The sequence below is a fragment of the Colossoma macropomum genome, unplaced genomic scaffold (assembly GCF_904425465.1).
Source record: "Colossoma macropomum unplaced genomic scaffold, Colossoma_macropomum, whole genome shotgun sequence".
Lineage (NCBI taxonomy): Eukaryota > Metazoa > Chordata > Actinopteri > Characiformes > Serrasalmidae > Colossoma > Colossoma macropomum.
In genome coordinates, this window is record NW_023494809.1 from 7,771,238 (window position 1) to 7,792,673 (window position 21,436).

A 21,436-nucleotide genomic window follows, 5' to 3' on the forward strand; every position below is an offset into this window, starting at 1 on the left:
CTTTGACTGTGTGAGGTGTATGAAGACTTTGCATGAGGGACCTTCACATAATGAGAAAGACATTGGTCCAGAAGTCTCTGTCCTGCAAGAGCTGATTTTGAAGAGGTGACATGTGAACTGTAGCAGCTTGGCTAGAGAATTTCTACTTACGTTGGCCCTTTGTATGATACTTGTGGTAAAACCGCGTGTTGCTATTAAGGTTAAAAGATGAAAGGAAAGATGGAGCAGATGAGTTTGATTCAGCATAATGGTGACATGGTTACAAACATCCGGGTCCGAATGAGTGTGACAAGGGCAAGAAAAAACTCTCAGGGGTGTGAGGACGAAACTTTGTGAGGAACCAGGACTCAACAGCGGATCCATCGACCTGCATTGTGAAGAGTGTGTTAAATGGGTGGGTAAGAGTATGGAGATTATAACATCCTGTAAAGAATGGACAGGGAGCAGGGATGGGTATGATGATAGACAGATCCAGCTGGATGAAGCTTCGGTCACTGCAGAAATTAATTTGGCAACACAATGGTTGTTCTGTTATGACAGTGGATGATCACTTGCTTGAAATTTAAGTCCTTAAAAAGGCCAGTGATTGATGAATGGACATGGCTCCCATGGAGTGGGGACTGAACGGAACAAGAGAGCGAAGTGAGATCGGGCACTACAGTGGCACTATAGGCAGTGAGGCTAACTGTGTTGAATATACTACTTAACGATAATGTTCTTCTAGCGGAACAGCCATTGAGATGGGTGGTGAGAAACTTATTTCGATAATGACTGATGAAAAATGAAAACTACACCACATGGCTAAAGTCAACCTGGGGCAATCCACTTTCTGCTACCTGTTTAATGTGCTCAGTTAAAATTTTGTGTTCAGCCATAATCCTGTCCAAAAGGCCACTGATCTCCACTAGTTTGAGAAAATTGCCATTGCCAATCTGTCGTACTATGGAATGCCAGGTTTTACATAGCCATTATTCTGAGAAGACTGATCAACCGCTGCAACACATTTGACCAACGCATTGTCTTGGCAGCCAATTTGTGCTGATTTTGTGCATCTGTTGTGTTTTGTTGGGCCAAACTTATGTCCAACTCTGTCCATTTCTGAAAATGTTCATGCTGCTTTTTTTTAATCAGTGATGGCTCATGAGAGCTGGGGGCGGAGGTGCAGCATGATTAACACATTCCTCAATTTATATATTTTTTGAATGGTTGGCCAATGACTGGCTCACATTTGACCACCCTTGCCAAAGTGCTTCACCTATATGGACACCGGCAGTGATACGGATTTTGCACTGTTACGTGCACAAACCTCCTCGGTTAGTCTTGGAAGATGTTTGGAGGTGACTAGGTAAGTTCTTAAAACCTCCTGAGAATACTCGTTTTGTGGAAGAGAATAACCTTGAACAATGGTGAGCTGGATCTACCTCCAGATGTGGATGAAGTTATGCCAGACGCCACCCTGGAGAATGCGTACGGAGGAAACGACATCCATTTCCTGATGCTGTGGTGGACACAGTTTTAGAAGTGGGGAGACATCCCTAATTCTAGTGCTTCAGTGGAGGATGGTGTTCCTCCAGACAAGCAGTGAGACCAGTTATCTGGCCGTATGATGAGCCTGGAAAACCTTCAAACTGCCCTGTGACCATAATACACAATGGCGTGGTCATAAAGTGATATTTATAGAGGTCAGGATGCAGCAGTTATGCTTTGTGTACTCAGCCAAACTAAATTCATTACCAGCTAAGACACAGATTATCGAGGGAAAACTCTAAAAAGGTGGGCCGAGGCCTAATGAGGATATTATCTGTTTAGAAAGAGGAGGGTTTAGCCCTGGCTAAAATTAAACATCTGATTCCTAAAAATAATTTGAAACAGTTCATTTAGTAAAGTTTATAATAAATAATAAAGCTTGCAAATATAGTTTAACATATCATCACTGTCCAAAGAAAAACAAGTATCTCCAAAATAGTAACTTCACAGGAGGGGAAAAACATTCGTTACTTTCAGTGTAAGTTAATGAGAAGAGATTTTATTCTTAGCAATTTTGGAGTACTTTCACTGGTCCAATTATCTTGACATGTTCACACTATATAAAGGACAGCTGCAGAGCTCAAATGAGGTAGAAAAGTAAAAATTTGAAAAAATGGAGATAGACGTTTTTCATTGGACAGCAACAATAGGTATGTGATTGCTTCATTTTGTCAACAGAGGAAAGGTTCATTGAGTTGTGGCAACAATACCCGTCTTTCTGAAGCTTCCTCGAGGGACTGCCATGACAGTCCAAAAAGACAAATGTTGGTGAGAAATAGCATTTATAGCACCTGTTTACATACAGCAAACCTGGTAGCTAGCTACATTTATGTAACGTTCTTGATATGTTAACATAGGTTTTCTTTGAAGGATAGACAATCCATTCTGCCCTCCTTGTGACGATCCAAAATGGGTCCACCATTGTTTTTCTTTCTCTTTTCACTATGATTGGCTGGTCTGACATAGTGAAAGAATTATTGTGTAGCCAGCTTTGCTAAGTAGCCTGCATGTATAATAGCTCCCTCGAGGAAGCTTCAGAAAGACAGGCGTATTGTTGACACAACTCAGTGAACCTTTCCTCTGTTGACATCTGCAACAACAAACATTGTACTCTGATAGCCTCGCTATTCTGAACTCTCTAAAGCTGCACAAGTGGTCTGATGTTGAAGAAACAAAGACCACTACTCTCTCTTTTTCACCTCGCTTGCAACTGAGACATTTTCATTTTCCAACCCCGATAGCGCTCAGACTTCTTTTGGTTCCGAGGGACAACACCCTAAAAAAGAGAACGTGAACCAGCTACACCGCTATTAATGCACACAAGTGTTTTTTTCCCTTCGCCTTAAAAAGGTGTGAAACGTATTTAGTTAACTCATAAAGCTCAAAGCAGATTTTGTGACAAATTGAAAAATTGCTGAAAAGATTGTTGTTATTAATAATCATAATTTTTATTTTGTAATTTAAGTTTAATAACTGTCGGTGTTTAAACTCATAAGAAAATAGAAAATTTACTCACTTCAACACTTAGTAAACTGATCATTTGATTAGTATAAACGTATATGAGATTTAGTACATAGCTTTAATTTGAGCCATAGATAGAACTCAGGGGCCCTTATCTTTATCAGTTAACGGAGGTTAAAGGGGTTACAAAAGTAAAATGATTTGTAATTTATTACCAGTTTATTACCAGGTTTCGCTATTACAGGTTTTGCAGGCTTTAAATTCACTAAATTCACAGGAAACTTTAACTAGCCACTAAAATTAAATAGCCTAAAAGCTTGACTGATTATGGCAGAGAGAGGAACGGTTGTTAAGCAGTGACAGGGGGAGAACATGAAGTGGACATTCATAAATGATGAAGAGAATGTCAGGATTGTGACTGGTTACCGTTGCGAGTCAAGACGGCCCCTTAGTAGAACAGGCTCCCAGGTGTCCGTGGGATAATTCAGGCCTGATACTGAGGGCTTTACATGGACACCCTTAAGAAAAGAAACAGGGAAACTGCAGAGACTTTACTTCCCTCAGGTGGATTCTTCCATTTTTATTGTATTACATTTAAGTTACATCCTGTTACATCCCTCTCATGTGAATATTTCACAATTCACTGATATGTGAGGCTTAACTACTCTTTCACCAGAGTTTTCATATAGTCCTTGATGCCCCTCCCAACCAGTGGCCTCACCCACTAGGATGGTTTATTTATTAAAGACTAGGAACAGATAAGAGTGCAGCGTTTATACTTATTGACAAGCAGAGCACCAACCAAGGAAAACCAACAAGTCACCAATTCCGTCTCCGACTGGCTGGAATCTAGGAGAGAATTCAGACATGGATAAACAGCCTCCATCAGATCCGGACTACAATACTGGTTACAATCCACCTCCAGGCTACCCCAACCAGACTGGCTACCCTCAGGGCCAGCCTTGTGAAGCGTCATATCAGGGTCAGTCTCAGGGTCCATACCCTGGTCAACCCATTGTGACTGTGCAGCCTACATTCCATGTGGCCACCGGTCCCCTGGCTCAGCCCTTGCCTGACTACCTGGGCTTCTCCATCTTCACCATGCTGTGCTGCTGCTTACCACTGGGCATTGCTGCTCTCGTCTTCTCAATAAAAGTAAGTATGGCTTATAGAGGTTATGTGGAATAACATGTCAGTTTGCACCAAGAAGGGCTGGGATGTAACGGAATACAAGTATTGTAAATATGTGTTCAAAATACAAAAATTGGGTATCTGCATACAGCACAAGTTACATTTTGTAAAGGCAGTATTTAGAATAGTCACTTTTTAAAATGTTTAGGAGCATACTTTTAGAACACAGACCCACTAAATTTAAAAATATATACCTGAAATACCTTACTATCAGTAAAAGAAACACCATCAATGCTTGTTTATTAACTATTAACATGCAGCGTGTAAAAAAACAGCTTCTTTACAGACACTGAAGTTCCTACTAAAGCCTGAGTAGACTGATAAATAAGTGTAATGATCAATTATTAATCTCAGTGTTACTGAGCTCTGCTAAAGCCTGAGTAGACTGATAAATCAATCAATACTCAAGTACGAGTACTGTTACTGTAGTGATCATTTACTCAAGTACAAGTAAAAGTATTAGTAAATAAAATTACTCAAGTAAGAGTAAATGAGTAGTTCATTAAAAAACTACTTAAGTACTGAGTTACTTAGTTACTTTTTCGTGTTTCTGCTGTCACAACCTGAACATATTTCTGACTTGGCTACATCATTGGAAGTAATCTGTATAGAAAAACACTACAACTGAAGTTTTGAGAGCTGAGACTGATCACAGTTCGCTCTGCTAGAGCACATCTACACACCTTTCCGTGAACTGGGTACGGAACAAAGTGTACAGTAAACTCCATGCATTTCATGGTTAGATGATTACATAAGACGTCCTAGTTAACTGTTTCCAGTAAAGTATTTTAGAATCCCTGAAAGGCTGTGCAGAGGGCGTTACTGTTTAATTAAGTTCATTTAAGAGAAAAAATGAGTCAAAATTATGAGCAGACTGTTTAATTAATAATGTAATTTTAGCGAGTCTGCTGCCCATCAGCTCCCTGGACTCTAGCTTACGATAATAGGTATGAACCACTACAGACAGTAAACACTTTCACAGCCTTCAAACTGTATATTTCCACTGATAATATATTTCACTAATCATGCTGATCACCTCATACAGAATCAGACATCATTACTGCATTTCTCAGTTAAACAGCTACACAGCCTCTCACAGTTAAAGACAAACACCAAGGCAAGGAGGGGAGAGATAGTTCAGCTAACGCTCCCTCAGGCTGGAGTCGAGTTGTGAGAGCGGATCTCAGCAGGTTTCATGTTTGGCCGCCGATATTAACGCCGTTTTCTTTAGTTCATGATAAATGAACACAGATGACCGTTTGGATGTGGTCTGTTCCTCGTGTGTGCTGGTTAGGTCCTCCTCTGTCCTTCTCCACTAAACTGGGCATCTCTGTAGTGTTTTTCCTGCCGCAGCTGCTGTGTTTTTATTGGTGAATCTTTTAAATTTAACCGCCCTTCGTTCGTATCGGTTTCTGAGCTGATTCGCTCATCATTTATTTTTCCTCTGTAACGTTATGAAAATCAAAGTAGCGAAGTAAAAGTATTTCATTAAAAATGAGCTCAAGTACTATGATTTAATTCTACTCCAAAAAGTACCGTTACAGGGAAAACTGTACTCAAGTACAGTAACAAGAGTAAATGTAATTCATTACTTACATCTCTGGTCATAGCTGGTTTTTCTAAAGTGAAGGACCCTTCGTATACAACCTAGAAATGCAGCCTACGTTCAGAGCGATTTCAAAGATGCATCAAATGTGTCCTTCCAGGCCTTCGGTTACCCACAGTTCTCTGTGCACGAACGACATGAAGGAGAAAAAAAATCAGCGCCACGAAAATGGCGGAAAACGAAGCTGTTGGAGTAGAGCTTGTTTTAAAATGTAAAATGTCCATATATCATATATCATCCATATGTCATACATCATCCATATATCATATATCGTCCGTATATCATATTTCGTCCATATATCGTATTTTATTTAGAAGTATTTGTGTATATGTAATTTATCGTACATAAGAACATCTCCTCTGTTTCCGCGAAGAAATGAAAAAGCGTCACAAGTTTTGCGCCATTCTGGCAACGTCACCACGCAGCCTCGTTAGGACTGTTCTGTTTGTGTGACCAATAGGCCACTAAGGAGGAGTCTTCATAGGACAGTCCTACCGAGGACCCGGCCTACCTCAGCTGCAGCCTAGGCTTTGGAACGCAGCTAAAATTTTCTTTCCAAAGTGTTTTGAATAGCATCATTGGGCAAAATGCTCTACACTATCTGAATGTAACTTGATTGTACACACCACCAGGTGGCCTATGTGAAGATCATTTTATACTTCCAGAGTGTATATATATATATATTTACAACATTATTTCTCCACTGTATATAATGTTAAGGGTGATTATATATATATATATATACACACACACATATATATATACATACATACATCATCTAAACCGCTTATCCTACTGGGTCACGGTGGGGTGCTGGAGCCTATCCCAGCTGTCATTGGGCGGAAGGCAGGATACACCCTGGACAGGTCGCCAGTCCATCGCAGGGCAGACAGACAGACATACACAGTCACACCTAGGGGCAATTTTAGCACGTCCAATCGGCCTAACTGCATGTTTTTGGACTGTGGGAGGAAACCGGAGTACCCGGAGGAAACCCACGCAGACACGGGGAGATCATGCAAACTCCACACAGAAATGACCCTGGTCGCCCGGACGGGAATCGAACCCAGGCCATTCTTGCTGTGAGGCGACAGCGCTACCCACTGCGCCACCGTGCCGCCCTATATATATATATATATAATCACCCTTAACATTATATACAGTGGAGAAATAATGTTGTAAATTCACTTAAGAATAAGTTCAAAACTTAAGAGGAACTGAAAAATAGCATAGCAAAAACTAAGAGAGCTACAGGAAAGCGGCTTAACGCTATACTGCACACTGTAGTATATTTTAATACAAGTGCATTTCAATACAAGTGTTCAATTCAAGTGTTGGAATACTCTACATCAGCTAGTAGTTCACAAAGAGCCTTGTAAGACTCAGCTTTCGAGCAGTTAACATTGAATTGATCAGTCATTTATGAGTAGTTATTCATTTAATTATTAGTTCACTGTTTCCTTCTGAGTAATTAACTAGTACTCCTTAGTGGTTAGTGGTAGTTCACTATATGTTAATGCAGCACTATTCATTTATCCCTGAATGGTTACCTAACAAATATGAAACCATAACCATGTTGCCAACGCAAAACAGAAATTTGCAAAATCTTATGAGATTCTAAAATTGGTTTGTGACGTTGATGACATTTTCTCAATGTTGGTTTTCAACAGCGTCTTGCAGGTGTTGTGAAGGAAAAGCTTCACTGAGTTGAATCATGTATGAAGTTCTTTCTGTTCTCTCTATTCTTTCAGACTCGAGATGCCAACATGTCTGGCAACAGACCTCTGGCTGAGAGTAATTCACGGACAGCGCGCATCTTGAACAACACAGCGCTGGGGATTGGAATCGTCATCACTATCGTGTACATCGTGCTAATCGTCATAATCAACATATTATACTAAACCACCGTACAACATCATCACCATGCACCACCATCTGCACTGGAACTAAAGCCAGTTAGAGATGAAGGGTGTTTTTGAAGACCATACAAATAGTTTATTTGTTTATTTTGCACATGCATTTGTTTATTACACAGATATTTATACATAAATCATTGGTTTAAAGTAACTACACATGATGCAGCTCTCCTTATAGGCTTTGTAGAAATGTATTACTTTGTAATTCAGATCAAGCAGGTGATTTGAATGCATCCACAAAAAGTAACGTTTCTTTCCTGTGTCCTTATGTCATTTCTGAATTGAACCCAGTTGGATCAAAATAAATTTCCAACATGCAGTGACTTACAGTTCATATTTAGAGCTGAAGCTGATGTCAACAACGGGGTATGAATTAAACATCCTTCTGATTTCAAAACACTAAATATATGCTGAATAAAGGCTATTTGCAATGATGCAAAGTGATGTGGATTTTTTTGCACTAATTTACACATAAACTGATTAAATAAAACATGAAATGTGGTCTGTGCAAAAGTTATGGCACATTTTATATTTTATGTTTTCCATTATGTTAAACTCAGCAGATAAATTTAAAATGTGCACTAAAATAATCTATCTACACTACGGTAGCCCAGGCCGTGAAGCAGCAAAGCACCCATGTTCTTATTGTGGAATGCTGCGTTAGCTCTCGACAGATTTAATGGGACTCCCATGTTCCAGAAAGTTCCACTTTTAACCAATTATTCCAAAAGGCTTGGGGTCATCAAGGTATTTTTTGCCAAATGTAAAACAAGTTACAGTTTATTTGCTGAATTTGACCTAAAAATTAAATGTAAAATGTGGAAGTTATAGGAAAATATATAGAATGTACCATATATTAAACTCAGCAAATACATACATACATAAATAAATAAAACTGTGCACTAAAATGTGCAGTAAATGCCACATTTAAGCTTTATATTGCAATGTTATACTAAATATTATATTAGAAAATTAACAAAACGTCATTTGACCGAAAGTCTTCCTCTTATCAGTAATGTAGCTCATCCACAGTAACCACTTTCAAAGAACCTGCAGCATGAAATAATTTTTATTTATAACTCTAAAATCTCAGAAAGGTAGTAAACATTTAGGTTAACTTTATATACAACCCCATTTCCAAAAAAAGTTGGGACGCTGTGAAAAATGGAAAAAAAAACAAAATGCAATGATGTGCAAATCATTTAAACCCCATATTTCATTGAAAATGCTTCATAGACAACACATCAAATGTTGACACTGAGAAATTTTATTGTTTTTTGAAAAATATATGCCCATTTTGAATTTAATGCCAGCAACACATTCCAAAAAAGTTGGGGCAGGAGCAACAAAAGGCTGGTAAAGTTGTGTACTGCTTAAAAAACACCAGGTGGTTGATTGGCAACAGGTCAATAACATGATTGGGTATAAAAAAGCATCGCAAAGAGGCTGAGTCTTTCAGAAGTAAAGATGGGGAGGGGTTCTCCACTCTGTGAAAGACTGCACAAGCAAATAGTGCAACAATTCAAGAATAAAGTTTCTCAATATAAAATAGCAAAGAACTGTTGCTGTTTATCATCTACAGTACATAATATCATTAAACGATTCAGAGAATCTGGAGAAATCCCTGTATACGAGGGACAAGACCAAAAACCAGTATTTGCTGACCCTGATCTTTGGGCCCTCAGGAGGCACTGCATTAAAAACAGACATGATTCTGTAGAGGAAATCACTGCATGGACACTTCTGAAAACCACTGTCTGTGAAAACAGTTCATCACTGCTTCCACAAATGCAAGTTAAAACTCTAAAACACAAAGAAGAAACCATATATAAACCGGATCCAGAAATGCTGCTGCCTTCTCTGGGCCTGAACTCATTTAAAATGGACTGAGGGGAGGTGGAAAAGTGTCCTGTGGTCTGACAAATCAACATTTTAATTTCTTTTTGGAAATCATGGACACTGTGTCCTCTGGGCTAAAGACCACTCAGCTTGTTATCAGTGCACAGTTCAAAAGCCAGTATTCATGATGGTATAGGGGTGCATTAGTGCACATGGCATGGGTGATGTTCACATCTATGAAGGCACCATTAATGCTGAATGATATATACATGTTTTGGCAACATATGCTGCCATCCAGATGACGTCTTTTTCAGGGAAGGCCTGATTATTTCAGGAAGACAATGACAAACCACATTCTGCCTGTATTACAACAGCATTGCTCCGTATTAAAAGAGTCTGGGCGCTAAACTGGCCTGCCTGCAGTCCAGACCTGTCACCACTGAAAACATTTGGTGCATGATTAAATTAAAAATACGACAAAGAAGACCCTGAACTGATGAGCAGCTGAAATCCTATGTTAAGCAAAAATGGGAGAACGTTTCACTTTCAAAACTACAGCAGTCGGTTTCTTCAGTTCCCAAACGCTTACAAACTGTTGTTAAAAGAAGAGGTGATGAAACACAGTGTTAAACATGCCCTCGTCCCAACTTTTTTGGAAAATGTTGTTGGCATCAAGTTCGAATTAGGCATATATTAAAAAAAAAATCAAATTTCTTAGTTTCAACATTTGATTTTTTGTCTTTGTACTATTTCCAATTAAATATAGGGTTTAATCATTTGCACATCGTTGAATTTTGTTTTTATTTACATTTTGTACAGCGTCCCAACTTTTTTGGAAATGGGGTTGTACTAGTGTGTGGAGTGGCAGGCCACAGTGGCATTTAGAGCATCAGTTTGTTTGAGAGATAACAATAGATACTAAATAAGCACAGTGCATTGTCATTTTTTGTTAATTGAATATGTATGGATTGGACACATAAGATCATTGGGCCACTCATGGGGCCTCTTATTGAAAGTTAGGATAGTAATCCACCTTAAAAATCAATGTTTGTCCATTGAATTGTGGTCAAGTTTATAAGCAAAAGACCTTCGCAAGAGACAGCCAATAAGCACTTTTCCAACTCGGTTAACAAGCAAGCGGTTCTTTCAAGACTGAGCCAAGTTTCCAGGAATCAGAGCGAAGAGATCAGTGAGCAGGAGTCACCATTCAGTGGTGGACAGTAAGTATTTGTAATTCATTGCTGTACTTAAGTAGATTTTCGTGTATCTGTACTTTACTGAAGTATTTCCATTGTGGGTGACTTTTTACTTTCACTTCTCTAAATTTCAAGGTCAAATATCTTATCTCGTCGTTCCTTTTGGCTGATGTATGTATAAAAACACAACATGTTAAAACGAAAGAAGCGTGAAGCAGCACACCAATCAGGGCACAGCGGGCACTTTGTTTTGACCTGTTGGACATACCGACCCAGTGCAAGCATATGTTTCAACATCAGTGCAACAGCAAAAATTTTGGGAGTGCCTATTTCTAAACAGACCACAATATAGTAATATATATGCAGTCGTGGCTGGCATTTGGACAACCACTTGGTTCTTCCTAAATTGTTTGCCTTCAGTGTTTGGTGCTTATGATAATTTTAATAGATCAGCGTCACTAATTAATGACATTCTATTAAAAGACTGGAGTATTTTCACCTAAAACGAGTTAATGAAGAGTCTTGTTACAAAAATGATAATAGTACATTAAAGTCATAATTAATCTTTTAGTACTTTTACTTTCGATACTTAAGTACATTTGAAGGCAAATACTTTTGCACTTTTACTCAAGTGGAGGTCTAAAGGGAGGAACTTCTACTTTTACTGGAGTAAAATTTTACCTTGGGTATCTCTACTTTAACTCAAGTACATAGTTTGTGTACTTCGTCCACCACTGTCACCATTTAAGACAAGATGAGGTCAATGGGCTCATTGTAATCTGTAGTCCAGGCAACATCTTACTGTTTGTGCAGGTTTTGATCAGTGATAGAAGATAATAGGACTCTGCACCAGCTGAGAGTTCCATAAGGAAGGAAGATAAATTGGCTAATTTAGAGATGTGTACCTAGTTGCGTGGGCAAAATAGGTTATACATTAATATCACATCCTTCTGATTCGGTTTAGGTCATTTGAAAGTTGAGAGGTTGAATCATTATGTCAGAAAGGGGCGCGACTGTCTCAGTTCTTCTTCTATTACAGTAAATGATGTAAAAGCAGAATACTGGGGCAGAAAGTGGTGCAAAACTCACAAAAAGACATGGTCAAATCATAGCCAGGAACCATAGTACTTACAAGATATTTCTATTATGCGTCCCATCCAGAGATGGGTGGAGTAGCTTAACCAGTACTCTAATAGGGGTCGGTTGTATAGTATAGTTGTAGAGTATATTTTCAGCTGTATTTTGATAAATTAATAATAAGTAATGCTACTTAGCATGAAGTAGACACAGTTGTGTCCTGAAGTGAGTGAGGTTGGTTGGGGCATTGATTTTAGTCCTGCCCAAAAGCACACATTATTTTAGATTACATGCTGCACACATGCTAAATAACATACTACCTCACACAACTAAAACACAGTACTGTACCATATCACTGTTTACATTAAATGTATGTAGTAGTGAGTGGCAGGGGCAAAACTTTAATGGACAATTTCTGCATATATACCGATCAGGCATAACATTATGTTTCTACGCTCATTGTCCACTTTATCAGCTCCACTTACTATATAGGTGCACTTTGTAGTTCTACAGTTACAGACTGTAGTCCATCTGTTTCTCTGCATACTTTGTTAGCCACCTTTTACCCTGTTCTTCAGTGATCAGGACCCCCATGGACCCTCACACAGCAGGTACTATTTGGGTGGTGGACCATTCTCAGTATTGCAGTAACACTGACTTGGTGGTGGTATGTTAGTGTGTGTTGTGCTGGTACGAGTGGATCAGACACAGCAGTGCTGCTGGAGTTTAAACATTGTGTCCACTCACTGTCCACTCTATTAGACACTCCTACCTTGTCAGTCCACCTTGTAGATGTAAAGTCAGAGACGATAGCTCATCTGCTGCTGCACAGTTTGTGCTGGTCATCCTCTAGTCCTTCATCAGTGGTCACAGGACGCTGCCCACAGGACACTGTTGGCCGGATATTTTTGGTTTGTGGACCATTCTCAGTCCAGCAGTGACACTGAGGTGTTTAAAAACTCCAGCAGCACTGCTGTGTCTGATCCACTCAGACCAGCGCAACACACACTAACACACTACCACCATGTCAGTGTTACAGCAGCGCTGAGAATAATCCACCACCCAAATAGTACCTGCTCTGTGGGGGTCCATGGGGGTCCTGACCACTGAAGAACAGGGTAAAAGGGGGCTAACAAAGTATGCAGAGAAACAGATGGACTACAGTCTGTAATTGTAGAACTACAAAGTGCACCTATATAGTAAGTGGAGCTGATTAAATGGACAATGAGCGTAGAAACAAGGAGGTGGTTATAATGTTATGCCTGATCAGTGCATGACGGTATAGTGTATTTATGTACATTTTTGTCAAATAAAATCATTTTGAATGCTTTTTGTAGATTAAGAATGGCATATTATTCTAGATGTTCCTTCATGTCTAATAAAAACCATATCTAACAAGAAGTAAATCTAAAATATTTTCATTGGGTGAAATGGTAAAAAACAGAAATGAACAATATACAGATGTTAATACTGCTTTCCAACCCTCTTGAGATAAAGGTGAGTTTCTGTAAAGCCCACAGCAGCTTCTCTGAGCGTAGCAAAAACTGTGCTAAGTGTTGTTTTATGCCCAAAAGTCATTTGTCTCATATGTGTGTTTACTTCAGTACCAGCTTAATATCACAACATATCCCTCTGATAAGCAAATATAGGCTATCAAAATATACTGAGTATTATTTTCATGATAGTAACATTTTCTGATTCTCATTTGAACCTGAGGCGTTACAATAACTGCTGTTCCATTTAAGGTGGAACAGGAAAATACAAACAAGAAGCTCTAATTTTGAAATAAAAATCACACTGATGACATCACTTGACTTCCTTTTACCTATTTTCTGAGGATCTATGAAGAAAAGCACAGGGTGAGTCCACTGTGTCTTTCAGTTATCAGAAATTTTCTCATCTAAAGCAAACTTGACAGGTGGAGAGTCTGGTATATGCTTTGAAACCTGCTCCAACGACTTATTTCCATATTTTCTGGGTCGATGCACAAGTTTTTGGTCGACACAATGTCTGTAAACTGCAGCGGGTAGAAGGAAAGATGACAAGTTCATTTTAAGAATGTCCACTGAGGAGTCTGAGTAACCCACAGCCAAATGTGGTGCTAAAAAGAGGCTGCTAGTGTTTATATCGCTGTTGTCGGAAGAAAACCTCCATTTTTGTTGTTTTTCAGTTTTTGACATATTTTGAAAAAGCCTATTACTCTTTACATTGTGTGTAAATTTCATGATGAATGGACCAAAGGAAATGGCCCAAAATGACTTGGAAAAATGTCTGGTTCCATTGACTCACATCAAAAGTAAAGTAGGTTTTTCCCTTCTCCTGTAAAGTTACCATTTTGGAGATACGAGGTTTTCTTCCAACAACAGCGATAGACAAAGCATCCAGAGGACCAACGAAAAGTATGAGCCTATCCAAGACAAAGCAACCAGGACACATTATGAGCTCCCCTTAGATTGCCAGGCTAGCTAACTTACACACAGACAAACTAAGTTGATCCTCCATAGACCAACTGCTGACAGACATGCAGAGACCAGCAATCGGCTAGAGAGGGCAGGAGAATCTACCTACCCAAGTTAAGGGTTACACCTACAGAAGCTTTTCTTATCCTATTCTAAATCCATAGGCATTAATATGGAGTTGGTCCCCCTTTGCAGCTATAACAGCTTCCACTCTTCTGGGAAGCTTTCTACAAGATATTAAAGTGTGTCTGTGGGAATTTTTGTCCATTTTTCCAGAAGAGCATTTGTGAGGTCAGACACTGATGTTGGACGAGAGGGCCTGGCTTGCAATCTCCGTTCTAGGTCATCCCAAAGGGGTTCGATGAGGTTGAGGTCAGGGATCTGTGAGGGCCAGTCAAGTTCTTCTACACCAAACTCACGCTGATATGCCTTTTTGGACCTTGCTTTCTGCACTGGGGCTCAGTCATGCTGGAACAGAAAAGGTTCTTCCCCAGACTGTTCCCACAAAGTTGGAAGCGTACAATTGTCCAAAATGTCTTGGTCTGCTGAAGCACTAAGATTTCCCTTCACTGGAACTAAGGGTTCTAGGCCAACCCCAGAAATTTGGAACTTTTTAGTGAGTGATAGGCACTGTTTGCTTCAGCTCTCGGCAGCCTTGCTCTATGAGTCTCATGGTCTACCGCTTCGTGGCTAAGCTGTTTTTGCTCCTAGATGCTTCCATTTCACAATAATAGCACTTACAGTTGACAGGGCTGATCTAGCAGGACAGAAATTTCACAAACTGACTTGTGGCAGAGGTGGAATCCTATGATAGTGCTGTGTTTAAGATCAGTGAGCTCATCAGTACGACCCATCCTATTGCCAGTGTTTGTCTATCGAGACTGCAAGGCTATGTGCTTAATTTTATCCACCTGTCAGCATTGGGTGTGGCTGAAACACCTGAAATCCCAATACTTTTGGTTAAATTGGTCAATATAGACTGAAAGGCCTAAATAGCTTTCCCAGCTAGAAAATGCAGTTTGAAGGTTAGGTTACCTTGCCATGTATAAAATATAAAGGCAAAGCTGAGGGGGCACAAAATTCCAACTGAGGAGGTACTGCCCCTTGTGCCCCCCTACCCCACATGCCACTCATATCATGTGCAGATAGACTCCAGGGGGTATATGTGTGTGTGTGTGTGTGTGTGTGTGTGTGTGTGTGTGTGTGTATATACATACACACACACACAACCCCATTCCCAAAAAAGTTGGGACACTGTGCAAAATGTAAATATAAATAGAATGCAGTGATGTGATCATGTAAACCATATTTTTAAAGGATGATCTTTAAGACTGATAAATACATATGGGCACATATTTTTTAAAAATATCTGCCCATATGTATTTATCAGTCTTAAAGTAGTCTCAAAGGTATACCAGGAAGGAAACTCTGACTGTACTGTTTGTTGGAGAAAGTAAACAGCAGGAAGACTTTTCAGCAGAAACTGTAACCTTCTGCTTCATTAAGGCAGGTTAAGAATAAAGACTCAGAAAAGCTGCTGTCTATATCGTGTAAATCAATCAGTAACATCAAAGCTGTGAATAACACTTTCTCTTTTCTTGACAGTGACTGGGAAAATGTTGAATCATTCAGCCATAAAGTTTGTATTTCAGGTCATCCCTCTGCCAACACGTAACATATATGCTGAACTAGTTATTGTAAATCATCTGTTTTATGATTAGGACATTTTAAACGTGTGATGCTCTGCTGAAAAGCAGGATATATCCGAGAACAGTCAACCAAAGGTCACAAAGCAGTTCTCCTAAAGCATTTGGCGGGTAACTCAGCATCAGTACATGCAGATTTCACTAGAGATAAAACAAATTTAAAATGACAGCAGCATAAAATTAGTTGTGGCATTAGACATCATGATATATAGTTAGCCAAATTATATATTATGTATATATTAGTATTTTTTTTAAGTGAAAGAAAACAATGTCAGCAAAAAACTGTTTTACACAACAAATTTATATTTGATTATCTTAAAAGAACAGAAAATAAATATATCAGGAAGTATAGCAAGTGAGTGGGCATAGCTGCTTATGTTAGCTCAACCATTTAGCATGACTTCAGAAGAAAGTTTCTACTCCTAAACATATATATAATATAGTGCCCACATTCAACCATCACCTAAAGGTGGTAATATTAAACATGTAAACTTTATATTTTTAGTGTTATTTTGTGGGCATACACAATACTAACCTGTATAAAACAGGGAAAACTACTGACAGGCGACAGTTCTTGTCTTTCATGCAGTCTGGCTATTCTCCTTCTAAGGGGAAAAAAGCCTTCTCTGGGTAACTCGCACTCCTGCCTAACAATAGCACCCTCTAGTGGCAAGACTAGAAAATACAGCCTCAACTTTGCTTACAAAGAAAATAAATAAATCCTACACACATTTCCTCATATAAGTCGGTTCAAACAAAACAAAAAGAATGTTTTTTTTGTATGTTGCATAAGCAGGTCAAGAAATGTTGTAAGAAATTTTCAGCTGATAATTTCAGAGCGTAATAAATTATTTGATTCTTTAAACTTTGTGCTAACACTCAACGGCCATGGGCTCCTCTTCAGCTTCATATGCTGTTTGAAATGAACAGTTTGTGATTTCACAGAACTATTTGTGGTTACATTCAAAATATGTATTTAAATGAAAAGTAAACACATTGTAAACATACGTAAAGTGTCCTTTACAACAATCTATGTGTATTTTTTAGAAAAGTAACATTAAAAACACTAATAAAATCTCTCTCAGCAGTTCCACAGTATGTTCCCTGCCCCAGCCCACTACAATTATGCTTTACCTCGAAATATAGCCTTGTTAATACTTCAATTAATTAAAAAAAAACATGCTCAAATGTTTGTTTTTCATTAGTCATCAATTTTAAGTTACAATAAAAAGTACCTTAGTGTCCCTCAAAACCCATTTCACCCCTTACAAATATGTAGAATATTCTACAAGTCACATATTCAACGTGACATTTGTCATCTGATTTTCGCCACTGTCCCCCAAATTGTCAAATGAAAGTAATTATTATTATTATTATTAAAAATAATAATCATTTAAATCATTTTAAGTACATTATTGGAATGTCGTTAGCTTGGATGTTCATTAATCACAATTTGTGTACTTGCTAATTCTACGCTAAAAACCGTTTAGCATTTCATTTTCATTTTCATTTCATTTGGGACCGAATTTCTGCCGTATCTAGACATGAAAGACAACTAAAATTATCTTACTTTGGAAAAGAAAAAAAACATACTTCAACAATATTGACAAAATAAGCTGGGGGGGGGGTTACTTTTTATGCCACTGGCATGAAAGAAATGATGGTTAACATGCCACTGGAATATGCTGGTGCCCATTGGAGCATGTCAAGAATGAACAAAACATGCCAATTTTGAATGAAATGTCACTGATTTATTCCACGTCATTTAAATTATTAAAGTAATTCATGTTTAAGCAAAACCTGGCATGTAAATAAATGCTGCTTAATGTGCCACTGACTCTTGCTGGTTTGCAAATGTTTTAATTAGGTAAAAATAAGTTAGCACATTCTCTACAGAGAACAGCCTTAAAAAGATGGCATTTTTCTGCAAATTTAGTGCCCAGTTTCTATTTACTTGCTAAGTTTAACACAGTGAAAAGAAATAAAACATAAATTTTAAAATGTGCTGTAACTGAGTGGACAAATCTGGGTTTGGCAGAGGCCAGGAGAACACTACCTACTGGAATGCATACAGTAAAGTTTGGTGGAGGAGGGATAATGGTCTGGGGCTGTTTTTCAGGGTTTCAGCCCCTTAGTTCCAGTGAAGGGTAATGCTAATGTTGCAGCATACAAACACATTTTAGACAATTAACTGCTTCCTAATTTTTTGCAACAGTTTAGGGAAGACCCTCTCCTGTTCCAGCATGACTGTGCCCCAGTGCATTTTTTTACATTAGCCTTCACTGGAACTAAAAGTGAGCTGCATCAATACATACTTTGATGAGTTTGGTGTGTAGGAACTTCAGTGGCCTGCACAGACCTTGACCCTACTATACACCTTTGGAATGAACTAGATGCCACTGCCGTCCATGGCTGGGAGTCCAACTGACCTTGCTCTCCCCATCACACTGTGATACTAGCCAACAGAGGCATCTGTTAGCTCAGTCATTTACAAACTGGTCCTTAAGGACGGTACATACTTTTGCTCTACATCTATAGACCTCTGAAGTCACGCATCATTCTATAATCAGCATAATAATCATATTAGAAACTCTGGGTTTAAGCTGGGTTTCTCAGTGGCATAAATGAACGGGAAAATGAAAATCCAAACCTGATACATTTTGTTCTACTTATATTTTCCTCTGAATGTCACTGGATCCTCTGAAATTTGAGGAGCCAAAATATGAACATTGCTGCATCCATGCTAATAGCATGCTAGCGCTCCTGAACACTGAAATGACATCGCAATAAAGTTAGTCTACTGTTAACCTTCAGCACTATTATACAATAACACCAGCTGCGCTTAATGTTCACTACTTTTGCCAAAGCTTGCTAGTTTGTTTAGGGTAGTTCAGTGTAGTTGCCAGTTATATGATTTCATTTCAGTGTGCAGCAGTGTTAACTTCCATGTAGCAAAATTCATATTTCAGCTCTTTAATGACCTCGTAATTCAGGGGATCCAGTGAAGTATCGAGATTAGAACCATTTTTAGCCAGAGGGTATCATAACGGCAATTTCCAACAATCCCTTGATGGCAATTAGAGAATAACAACATGACTTCAGTGGTCTGTGTGTTACAAGTTGTTCAGAACTGGTGTTTAGTGTACTCCATACACACTGAGTTATCTAATGATGTTGTTTAGTCTCTGCGATGGACTGGCGACCTGTCCAGGGTGTATCCTGCCTTCCACCCAATGACAGCTGGGATAGGCTCCAGCACCCCACCACGACCCAGAAGGATAAGCGGTTTAGATGATGGATGGATGGATAAATAGGTGAGTTAAAAATAAACACGTGGGCAGTTTTGTATTTCATTGTGAAAGTTTGTATCACTAAAAATAAGTTTTAATTGACTAAACATGCAGACATGATACTTTTTATTTGCATTGTCACTGTAGAACTTCACCTGCATGTTTTCACCACAGGTAAGAGGCTAAGTAGTGACAAATTTCTCGATTTGCTTGCTCAGCTTACTGTCTGATGACTGCTATGCCTCATTTTATTGTGACTAAGCATTAACATCTTGTAATTTGGGTCATGTGGTTTTGCTACAGTAGCTTAACAACAGTGATTTTGATTATGACATGTCATATAGGGAAATAAACACCACAGATGAGATCATTTAGCACAATTAGCTTAGATTACATCCCAAAGGAACCGAATTCACTATAGCTACAGTGAGAAAGTGTAAAGATTATAAAAGATAACAACAAAAATAATACTTTACAAGTGAAACATCACAATGTGCTTTACAACATTAAAAAGTAATATAAGTACAACTTTGGAAACAACAGTGAGAAAAAAACAGAATTAAACCGAATTTGAACTAATAGTTTTATGCAACTAAGGCAAATAAAACAAAACAAAACAAAAAAGGTCGAACTGTGTCTGAAAAATCATTCCTGGAATGTGCAAATATTTGGTAGGTGGAGGTGGGTAATCCAGGTCCACCTTCGCTGCTGGTTTGAGCAAATTAGAGAAGTCAAGCAGTTGGAACAAAATCCTGGGGAGGGTTTTTACTTTTTGGACCTGGATTACCCACCTCTATCGTTTGGTCACAGCCTTGATAGCAAACTCACCCTCTCTCTCTCTCTCTCTCTCTCTCTCTCTCTCTCTCTCTCTCTCTCTCTGCCTTTCTGTTTGCTCTCAAGGTTTGACCGATAGCACAGGCTGCATGAGATAAGAACTGTTTCAACTATAACAGGACTTGGCTTGTGTTCAGTGTCCGGTGTGCATATTTCAGCAAAAGACACAATGGACTGAACTGCAGTCCAACTTCTCTGGCATTCTCAGTGGGAATTCCACCTCTATATCCTCTAGTTTGAGACAGGGGACAGTTTTAACCAACAGTAAGTTAAACACTGTCTCTTAGCTAAATGCTTAATCATTCCAGTGCTCAAAGAAACTTCCATTCATCATGACAGAACATACTAAAATCCTAAAATCCATTAGGCACAGCCTTCCACCCTGTGGTGACCAACACAAAACGCCCACACCACCAACACAGAATAACACAACTAAAACATACATTTACTTTTAAACTGACAGACAAGAACATAAACAACATTAAACGTCCCTTTTAAAGGGAGTCTCCCAGGAGCCTCTACAGTAACACAAGTCAGTACCAGGATGCTACATAGCTTCCCTTTCAAAGGTCGAATGTTCCCACGGGTGCAGTCCTGGCCAGCACAAACCTTCCAGCCCTGGCCCCGTCCTCAGGCCTCAGGCTTCGTCATCCAGCCTTCCTGCTGTCTCTGCTTTCGAGCCTCGCTATGCCATCTTCAACTAGAAAACGGATGTGACTGCACTGTAATATATTATCTTTTCTATATCTTGTTCCCTCTTGAATAAAAATATATTAACAAAAAAAGAACATTTTGCTTACAGTAAACACTGGTTTCCTGCTAATAGAGCTTGTCTGAATCCAGGAGAATGCAAACTGAGAAGAAACGGAAAGAAAAGGAGACTGTCATAGAAAAATTAAAACAAACAGCTCACTCAAAAAAGTTCAAAAAAATAAAATAAGTCTCAAACACCTCATCACGTTAAGGCCTTAAAATAAAAAATCTTCCTCCCAAGTCCAGTCCTCCCAAGCTCTGTTTTTTAAAAATAGCTCCATCCACATGAAAACGCAAAAACATAAGATCAAGCACTGTCAAGAGCATGCCAAACCAGCAGGCAGCGATATACTCCTAATCACAAAGCCGTGTTGGCCAATCAGAGGACTTCAAAAGTTATTACTGGCAGCGAACAACAATGGCAGATCAGGAAGGGCGAAATCTGATATCTGGACTGATAACGATGAAGTTGTTCCTCAGAGTCACGCTAGAACATAAAAAAAGCAAAACTCAGGAAAACGTGGACTGGGAGTCTAAGACTCTTGCCAGTCCAAGCATGCCAACTTCCTAGCTCTTTTCCT

At 39.0% G+C, this 21,436-nt stretch overlaps 1 protein-coding gene and 1 long non-coding RNA gene across 2 annotated transcripts; one reads left to right on the forward strand and one right to left on the reverse strand.

Annotated features, from left to right (window-relative positions):
* Window positions 1-3,559: 3,559 nt before the first annotated feature.
* LOC118798926 (interferon-induced transmembrane protein 1-like) lies at window positions 3,560-8,060 on the forward strand. Its single transcript, XM_036558552.1, has 2 exons — window positions 3,560-4,143; window positions 7,537-8,060. Exons 1-2 carry the CDS (start codon window positions 3,856-3,858, stop codon window positions 7,684-7,686), a joined length of 438 nt encoding a protein of 145 aa, XP_036414445.1. The 5' UTR covers window positions 3,560-3,855; the 3' UTR covers window positions 7,687-8,060.
* Window positions 8,061-20,727: 12,667 nt separating this feature from the next.
* LOC118799099 lies at window positions 20,728-21,128 on the reverse strand. Its single transcript, XR_005006093.1, has 3 exons — window positions 21,054-21,128; window positions 20,903-20,956; window positions 20,728-20,802 (listed from the first exon to the last, which is right to left on the reverse strand). It is a non-coding gene; the product is annotated as an uncharacterized LOC118799099 (long non-coding RNA).
* Between the last annotated feature and the right edge of the window lie 308 nt (window positions 21,129-21,436).